General features: G+C 41.6%; 1 protein-coding gene across 1 annotated transcript; it reads right to left on the reverse strand.

Annotated features, from left to right (window-relative positions):
* Nucleotides 1-2,053: 2,053 nt before the first annotated feature.
* On the reverse strand, nt 2,054-7,717 carry LOC139149036 (uncharacterized). Its single transcript, XM_070720543.1, has 2 exons — nt 7,356-7,717; nt 2,054-6,086 (listed from the first exon to the last, which is right to left on the reverse strand). Exon 2 carries the CDS (start codon nt 5,959-5,961, stop codon nt 2,941-2,943), a length of 3,021 nt encoding a protein of 1,006 aa, XP_070576644.1. The 5' UTR covers nt 5,962-6,086; nt 7,356-7,717; the 3' UTR covers nt 2,054-2,940.
* Nucleotides 7,718-10,436: the final 2,719 nt, after the last annotated feature.

A 10,436-nucleotide genomic window follows, 5' to 3' on the forward strand; every position in this document is an offset into this window, starting at 1 on the left:
ACATGGTCTCACTTATGGCTAATGCCGAAACATACAGTATGGTGGGGTGGGGACGCTTGACCAGCCATTGCATATCCTGTGAAAATTACACCGCGACAAACCACAATATGTTTATTCATGTTGTATGCCTGTGGTTGGGGCCCTGAGTAAAACAAGAACTCGAAACATTTGGGGTTTTTAGTGAGCTCTTCATATTTAATTCAGCGTCCGTAGGTTTATACACCGTGAATACCAAGCTTGGTTGCTTGAAACATGAATACAATTCTCGCATCCCCTTCTTTGAGTGAGCTGCTGAAAGATAGGATGAGTTTGGCCCTTAGTAGCTGTGGGTCCATAGCTGTGGTGTTTTCAGACGGGATTCCTGCCTTTTACGGGCTGGTTTTGACTTTTCCGATGTGGTGGCGGGGTTAAAAATCGGAAAAGTCAAAACCAGCCCGTAAAAGGCAGGAATCCCGTCTGAAAACACCACAGCTATGGACCCACAGCTAGGCCCTTAGACTCCTGCATATTTGCCAGTGTCTCTGTTTGCATTGCACACAACGAAACAAGGACACGTTGACATAAAACTCTCTTCATGCAGATTTGGTGTACATATCGGCCCGAGTACAGTGTGATATTTTGAAACACACTGAATTAATTCTAAATTGAAAGTAACTATACGTATAACAACATCCATAAATATTTCAAAAATTGAAAAATATCAACAAAGGTAACTACTAGTAGGCACTTTATAAGAGCACGAATCCCCCCCCCCCCCGGTGATGATTTCGTTTGTTGGGTCAGCGGAGCGCAGTGACCGGATGGAAACATGTTTTTCCATCAAATATGTTTGCTGTGACCAAAAAAGTATTGAAGACCGTGAGAAAAGGCGCAGAATTAGAATCTGTGAGAAGGAACCTTTGCAACCACGCAAATATAACAGATGACACAAAATCTGAACACACACCGATCGGATCACAGGGAACGCCCTTTCCGATTTTTTCCTGTGTTTTGTTTTTTCTAACGAATATGTATACGTAAATAACAACATAGCTGAAACATAAAATATAAAATGAAAGCCAAAACAGCAGGAACACCCTATCCGAACCAAATACTCTGCCCAAACAGGTGAATGTATTTGTCCGGGCAGAGTGTGTGTCGTTCTGGATTTCATTTTACATTTTGAGTTTTATTTCTTGCTTTATTTCTAACAAACATAGGCCTACATCTTCATATTTCAGCTATGTTGTTATTTACTCTGCGTATATGTATTCGTAAACAGACAAAAAACAAGAAAATATCGAAGACTGAGATCCCTGTGATCCTAACTTTCTTTATACTTGGGGAACAGAGGTTTGAAACCATAGACTCTCGAAAATACTGTATAAAACACGATGCAGCAATAATGAAAAAAAAAACACGTTTTGTTTAGAAACGTATGTTGACACCACAGCCGCTTGTCGTTTGCTACACGGCGGAAGGCCCCTGTTAATAAACCCATCGTGCTATCACAACCGACTGTGATTGAGACGAATCACACAAAGGAATTTTACACAAAAAGCCCATTTAGTTTACCAAGCTCAATATACACTGCGGCGTCTCGACATATATGCTATTCAATAAAAGGTTTATAACGATATGAGAGAGTACAAACGATTCATCATGGTATAAAACGACAATGTGTTGGGGCTACCTTCCTCTTTTGAATAAACATTAGCGGACAGAATGCAGCAGACGCTTCTGTGGCCTTGGCGAAAGTTACGTCACATCCGGTACGCTGGTACCAGCATGTCCGTATAACGTCATAGTAACAACTTCCTCAACGTTGCATCACGCATTCGCCTTTGTTGTAGATAGTCTGTCAGGATGTTTTCATTCTGAACACAAAACAATGCTGACTACGTGGAAACTGTACATGTATCACAATTAAATGTCGAAACCAGTACAAGGCACGACGACAGAAAGGCCTACACAATGATGATTCATTTGTCATGAAACACAAAGATGACACAAATGACTCGTCGACACATGTTCGTTTTAGGTCTACACAAGGAATGACCTTTCAATCAAAGTACACGTTTAAGACGGAGCAAGTATTATTTATTAAAAAATCATTGCCAGAAATTATTAAAATGGTTTTGTTTCAAAGATGTCGGTTAAAAAACTGAAAAAAATACTTTGACCTCAGGTTTATAACAATGTTTGAAACTAATGCGGTTTTAGATATTTATTATGGGTTGTTACATGATATGGCTTTCACCACCTATAGTGTTGGTTTCAATCATTCGTCTCGAGTTTTCACTTTCATCATCAGAGTATAATATCACGTATACAAATTAAGATGGGCGAATGACGTTGAACATACAATTGAGTGCATCCAGTAAATTTCGGGAATCTGTCGGTGTTTTCACATCAAATCAGTGGAAGTGAACAGTAAAATTTCCTTCCGAACGGTCAATATTACCAAAGAGCTACTTTGCTTCATGGCATTGCTGTGAGAGTGCTATGGAAATGTGAATGCTGAAGTCGTCATTGACGGCAAACTAAACGCTTGACTGGCGACGGTCCTGAAAGTGGTTTGGTATTAATATAGCTGCCAAGAAGCAACAAAACTCTGATATGGGTCCGGATGTTTTATATAAAACGTATGTTTTACTTAATTTCTCTCCGTTAGATATGAAACAATAAAAACGATAAAACCAAGGGTAAAACTGCCTACTACTGAAATAATACTGCAGCACGACTTCATCAACCAATTGAGTACGTATTTTGAAAGCCTGAAGTGATGTTGGTATAAAGTCAGTCATCACTACCATACAAAATAGTATCCTGACCCGCAGCCGGTGTTTTCAAATGAGCGAAATTTAATTAAATTCGCTTCACAGCATCGGATCATTACTTCACACCTCAAGGTATTCACTTCCTCGTATTTAATTCTCCAGTTTCCTGCATGTTGCCGAGTCAATGACTTTGAGCGTCTAACGATATCGAACTTTCGCATTTTTTCGACGATTTCAGGCAAATGTCCAGACCGGATTGCAAAGTTTCGGTAGCAATGATTAATAACTGAAGGATTTCCATGTACACTCGAGAACCGTCTGTATCGGCTGGGACTGAAGCCTTGTCCTCTATCAACACGTTTGTAGCCAGCAAAGTCAATTTTAAAAGTGCCTTGAAATCCTGTAAACTGACCAAATCTTGTTCATTGTCAAGCATTTCGTTTATGAGGAGAGCTGCCTGCTTCTGGGTGCGTAGAATGTCGATGTATTCTTTGTTTTCTGAAAAGTGATGTTCTGCTTTTGGAAGAACTTCTTCAAGGATTCTTGTTGCCTTTCTCATGATATTCGTGATTTCTTTATATTCAGTGATGATCTCATCCCTGGCAGACACGATTTCAACTGACAAATCCGAAGCAACTGTTGACGATTCTATGGTTTCCGCGGTTTCGGCGTTCGTTGATTCCCCGCAGCTTGATTCTGTGCGGTGACTGGCGTTTTCGCTGGCTATGCTCGGCTCCATGGTCTCGCTAGCCGGCGGCGTCGGGACGGCATTCTCGGCGAACGATTCGACATTTAGCGATTCCGGGATGGAGTACTCAGAGTGAGAGGTGAAGGTGTCCCAGGAGCGGGAGTGGTTTCGAAGTTGTGGGTAGCCGAAGAAAACGGACGACGACCCCGGTGTGACTGACGCACACGATAATTCATTGTCGGCGGAGTAAGCCGATGCTGACCCAAAAGTGTACGGCGTGTCAGGGAATTCCTCACCTTGACGATTGTTGTTGCTGCTCTCTGTAGTCTCACTGCGACTGCTAACGGAAGACTTGGATTTTGAACTTAAACTTCGACGGTAGGACATTGTCATTCGCCGAACTGAAGGCATGTACTGCATGACCCCACGAGGAGAACCATAGCCACTGACGCTGGCGAAAGTCTCTTCTTGTTCCAAGTGATCTAAATGTGGCAAGTATAACGGAGCCGGTCTTGGTGGAGGAACTTTCACATTGATAATTTTGGCCCTTTGACTTTCCATGTTCTCTTCACGGTCGCTTTCCACGTCTTTGTTTTCTTCCTTGTCCTCGTTTAACCCACCAGCTGTGTTTGATTCACTGGCCTTATCCGCCGGCACATCTGCTCCTTCTATATATGGAACTTCCGCACCATTCGAAAGATTATGAGTAATATTTTTCACGATTTCCTCTTCAGACTCACTTTCACTGCATGAAGTCTCACTCCCTTCACTCCCTCCGTATTTAGTTTCGCTGACCTTTGTTCTCCACATTTTAAGTAATTCAGTGGAGAGGTCCTCCTTCGACTGGTTCACGTCCTCGACTTTTGTGGAGTCTTCGAAAAACACTTCCCCGTCGCTGAGGGCGTCCTGCTGTTCCATTTTCGCTTGGCTATCGCCTGAGAGCAAGGTCGACGATGACGAGTATGTTCCTGTGTCACCTGTCTGTTCGCTTTCCTTCAAAACATCGACAGGAGTGAGGTTGGAATTACTCTCCTCAAGCAGTTGGTCGGCGTTGTTCGAGTCTTCGTTCAACACGTCGGTGGTGCCAGGTTCCGACTGCTTCTCATTTGACACCTCGGCATCAATTGCGGCAAATTCCTCAAGAGATTCAATAACAAGCTGTTCAAAAGAACCCTTTCTTTCAATAGATTCTGTGACGCCGCTGTCTTTGTTTTCAGTTGAGTCGCCTTCTCGAGTATCGCTTGACTCTGGTGCTGAAACGTCGTCCACTTCTTCCCAGGTCTTGTCCGGTGTACTTTCCCCAGAGTGACTACGAAGGGCTGTCTTTCCGGTGATGTCATTACCTTTGTCATCTGACTCGCATTCCTCCGTCGGTTTACGGTCACTCGTCTCAGCGTGGTCCACGGAGTCGCTGTCCGAGACTTCACCTTTGACCCCTGGGCTGCCTTGTTCATGAATAGATGCCTCCGGCAAATGATCGATCGCTTTGTCATTATCGCCAGTCTCATTGAGGCACGTGACTGCAACAACCTGCCCAGCTGATCCACCTACAGACGCGTCAGTGTCAATGGAATCTTCCGATTTTGTGTTCTTGCTCTCGTTTGTATCTGTGTCACTGTCGTCGTCTGGCGTTTCCGAAACTAGCAGGTTGGTGAAGAACTTGGATTTCATGATGCCACCGGAGCCTTTTAATTTCTTTCCATGGCTTGGTTTGATTGGCTTCCTCGCCCAGTTTGGAGATTTACCGGTGTATCTTTTCAGCTTCGATTCAGTCCACAACATTTTCCGTGCAGTTGGATCCGTACTTGGAGCTTGCCTTTGGGAGCTGAGAGCTCCATCGGATCCACCCGAAGCGACAATCAGGCCTGCGTTTCTTGAATATCCACCGAAACTTCCAGAACGCCGGTATCTGTTCGGTGGACGATATCTCACCTGCAAATTCGGTGAAGACGTTGCTGTTAATTCTTCAGAAGAGAGTATTTCTTCAACATCGGTTTTTGCTGGGCTAAGTTTTATTTCTGGAACTTCATCGCTGGACTTCTTGCCCGACTCCGTTGTTCTTATCAACTTTTCATTATTATTATCAGCATGGAACTCATCATGCTTGGGGCTTTCTTTCTCTTTTGACGTCGTTCTCGTTTTTTCTTGTGCGTCTGGTTTTTCATCTTCTGATTTTCCCACCGTCGGAATTTCAGGCGGTTTTTCTTTTGGTCGCTCTTGCTGTGTCGTGTTTTTGTCTCGTGACGTCACTTTCCCCTTGTTCTCTGTCTGTTGTTTCCGTTCAGATGCAGGTTTCGGGTCACTCTTAGACTTCGGTGACGTCACTATTGACCTATTCGCACCCTTGGCTGCCGGTTTCCTTGTCTTTTTCTCAGGTACGATTTCTTCTTGCTTCTTCTTGTACGTTTTGTGGCCGTATTTTAAATTCCCGAAGAAATTTTGGAATGCGTTCGGAGACTTTGTCTTGCGTTTTGCAACGGTCTTGCCTGCGGGGGTGTTTTTTTTGTCTGCCATGGTCGACGTTCGATGACTTGCTACTTAATTTTCACAGGATCGACAATGGTTTCTACCCAAAGCATCAACACTACCGAAACATATCCTTTGTTCTGCTCTTCATCAGGTGACAGACATCTGAAATACTAAAGTAAAAGCAAAAGTTCTTGATAAAAATGTGGATAATCAAATTCACGCTTTCGAACAAATCAGTCACCTTTCTTCAGCTATGTAACGGTGACAGACACGCATGATTCTCTTATATCTTGGAAAATATAAGATAAAATACACATGCTCAAATGATAAGGTACGCCCTTATGTCAACTGATTTCGTATATCATTCCTGCTCCCGCGTTCGCCTTTCTTGTTTTGCCAATCGGCAGGACTGGAATATCTGCTCGGTTAAAAGAACACAAATTTTGTGCCAGGCACGTCTCTCTCCCCCACTGGTACAGCAAGCTGGACCCGCATGGACATGGTTTTTCTTGCTTGCGCAAATGTGCGCAGGTAACAGCAGCCCTCCGCTATTTTCACGCGTCTGCGTCTGCACCGGGCCTAGGGACTTTCGACATGCGTGCACGACATGCGTGACCTCCTTGCCACTGACTTACAGCGAGTGTGATTATCGCGATAACAAACCCTGAAATTCTTTGTTTGGGTTGCATTCTTGATTGAAATACTTAACATACCGAAATCGATATGGAATATGAGGGTGTCATAAAACATGGAAGTTATATCTGCAACTACCTTTTCATACCAAAAAGGGCGTTTACAATTTTCTGCAGGCCATATTCTGAAATTGGCCAACCGACATCAGCTTGAGCATTTTCGGCACGTACCCAATCCTGGGTTGAAGGGTCATGAAGCTCGAAACCTCTGCCCCATTATGGTATAAGGATGTTGTGTTTGATTTATGGCCAACTGCCCTGAGTGTACCGTTATCTTTTACTGATACTGGGCAACGACGAATTTGTTTCACCGCCAACTTCATAGAATGAAAAATCTTTTAACCAGCAAGGCATCGGTTCTTACCTATTTAACATAAAAAAGTGAAATAGAACGGTGGAAAAACTGACACTATGACTGTTCCCTGTTTACACATAGTGGTGTAACTTGGTCCACAAACCGCTTTGTGTAGCAATATTGGAATGTCAACAGGTGGTTGCTCAAGCGCGCACTGATATTGCGATCACCTAATATCGCGATGACCGTGGCCGATTTAATAGGTCGACCAAAGTTGCCCGAACAACCTGTTCTGGACATGTGTTGGGAAATCTTTGTAGCTTTAACTTTATTACTCTCCCGATATTAATTACTATGCTGTTATTTGCCTGATCGCCGTTCTATTCTCGTATTAACGGTTACATACATCTGGGCGTGTTTAAGTGTTATTTCTACTAAGCCTAATAACTCACCTGACCCGACACGGTTATTAGTCGAGATCTCCGTTAACGGCGAGATATCTTTCAGCTCTCGAGCGAACACAATAAAGTCAACGTCCCGGACACCAAGGAGTGTTTCCTCTCCGGTCGATCTATATGATCGTAAATGTTACAGTTCGACGAAATACAATTAGACCAAACTAGAACACACGGAAGCTGCTGCCATTTTTGTCGTAGGAGATATCTCCGCAACTTGGTGCAATGCAACGCTGTGTTATGGAGTCTTTTTTCTGGCTAATCATTAAACAACACAGTTACATATAAAATGATGTTATTGGCTGTGTTGGTATACAGACCCTGGTATGTGGCGACTCGAACGTCAGCTGACTTCTCAATGAACTCTTAACAGAACCAGTGCAGATAATGCAGTGTCATGCCTTCAGTTCAAAGCATTCCCACCCGAAAAATAAATTACTGGTACGCTTGGACGAATACCAAAAAACTCCCACAACTTCGTTTTGCTATTATTGACCAAGTCTACATGCCATTCTAACACTTCTATGAACAGCCTTCAGCAAATAACGGTGTGCAGTCTGTGCTGTATTGGAATATGTTTCAGGGTCTATCCAGTATATGATAGGCATTTGCAGTAGACCGTTAAAAAGGCACTGCAGCGTAAAGCGCCTTGTAATACTTTTGGAAATAGTTCAAAATGAAACGCTTGAGGGGAGCGTATCGAAAACGTTCATCCAGGTGGTACAATTTAAACTCATTGCAAATGTCTGGTCCTTGTATGGCCATGAAATAAAAAAGTAAGTGATCAACTGCACAAGTTTATGAAGAGGGCGTGATTGTGACGAGTTCTGGGCATCAATGAATATTTACAACCAAAGTCATGGTCGCGATTGTACTAGTATTTATGGTATTTTGATATACCGATACAATTATCATTTATGTAGCCACCAGCAAATTATACCGTATGGTTGAGTACACTCATAACGATAAATTCATTTTATTTGTACACATTAAACATTTTTTACGTTAGAAAATGTCTAAGTATATCACTCATATTGTAGGGAACCCTATTCTGAACTCATGTAGTACGATGTTTGCAGAGAACGACCTAATGTCACATCAGTACCGGGCGATTTATATAAAGATAACAATATTGTCTAATTTAGGTCTAGATATCGAAATGAAAACAACTCTTGATAAATTACAAGAAAATCTAACATTGAAGCTGCCATTCCCTCTCCTCTTTCACACTTCCGTACGGACCCAGAATCTCAACAAAAGTATAATAAACCAATATTTTATAACCCATTTAATTCCAAACAGTAAATCGTGTTTCGTATCATTTGATTTCCTGTTTCCATTCATGACGTGTGAGCATGTTAACATTCTGTAGGATCGGGAACTTTCTGTGTAGTTTGAATTTGTCTTTTATAAACCCATAACATATATACCCATTACAGATGTTGTCTTTCCACAGCAGAGAATATTTATACCATAATTACAATATTGTGACGTTACAATTAGTAGGATTAGTGGATCAGTAATAACGTTGGTGTCTCCGCACTGCCCTGTATGACAAACTGTGCAAATGCGCTGTTTGTCCAATGATGTGAGCGCCCTCAAGCTCGAAACATCACATTCTGCTGTTTTTCGTACCCCAGTGCATTAAAGCGAGTAATTCTTCTTACCTTATGAGATACACTAACACTCACTGACTACACTTCATTTACAGCACTCTTTCGGTTAAGACTGACTGACTACACTAATTCTACGACCCTCTATCGGTTCAAAGTCAGCCGGAACTCCTGATGGTAGAAAAATGCCAATATGAGAAAGCATCTCACCCACACACCAGTGAGCAAGCATTTTTCATGTGTTTATACTGAAAAGCACATAGGCCGATTTTACGATGTTAACAAATCATACAGAAAACCCATTCGGTCAGGGGTTCACTTTTAGAACCAGTGAACTTCGAATTAAATGAATCGTGCAAATAAGTAGAATAACGGACATTCTAACTCATTGAAAAAAGACTATCTTTTTAAACGCTTTAAACGAGTAGTAACTTAGTTTCTCATTATGTCTGACTTTCTACTACTAGTCATTAGATCAATAACATTATCCGATAGAGGTTGCTTTGTGTAAAAATTAGAAAATTACTGGATTCTTAGGTGTCAAAAAATGCACAAATGAAAGAAAATGAATTATATCTTTGACAATCAAAATATAGAGGACATTTTTTTCTCTTTCTCACGTTGTATACCAAAGTGTCTACATTTTTCAAGCATTGAGGAAATAGGCGGAAGCTGTGAATTTCAGCAATGCCGAGCGAAACCTGCAAGGCACGTCTCTGATACTCAGTTTGTTTGGATAAATTGTAATATTTGTAATTTACGAGAAGAGTTAATTTCGACACACAAATTTTGAAAAAACACGATTGGAACTATTTTGGGATAATTGGATTTTCATATTTTTCAAATTTCTCAAAAGTGTTAGGTGCCGTATAGCTGGATGTTGCAATATTGCAAATTACTCATAAAAACAAGTGTGTAATGTAAAAAGAAAAGCAGATGAGATTACATTTGTAGATTAAATCGACATTACTTCACCATCCAATTATCCCAAATTAGTTCCAAACATTTTGAAAATTAAAACATCGTCGACGTAAATTACTGACGAACGTTTCATTTCCAGTTCCCTATTATTGTATTGCAACTCTCCAGTGTTTTGCCATAGGGACTTGGCTTTACGCCTCATTCCCTGTTCGCACCAGCTGTCATCGAAGTTAATAACAATACAAATCATAGCGATGTGTGTCCATCTTTCAAAGTTTCAGTCAATATTCGATGATTCCAGTGAGGCGAACAACGGTTACAGTTGAACAACTCATTTATTCTCTTATTTTGGCATGAATATGTGGTGAATTGGAAGAAAGTAAAAATTTACACTACATGAATATGCCCTATAGCTGGTGCTTAAATATAACTCCAAATTTCACCACCACAATGCAGAATTGAAAGAAGTTTGCTTTCAATTATGGTAAAAACTAAAGTGCAAAGTACGTGACCCAGTTTCTTTATATCTACCATCAACACACGG

Source organism: Ptychodera flava, chromosome 14, assembly GCF_041260155.1.
Source record: "Ptychodera flava strain L36383 chromosome 14, AS_Pfla_20210202, whole genome shotgun sequence".
NCBI classification, from domain to species: domain Eukaryota; kingdom Metazoa; phylum Hemichordata; class Enteropneusta; family Ptychoderidae; genus Ptychodera; species Ptychodera flava.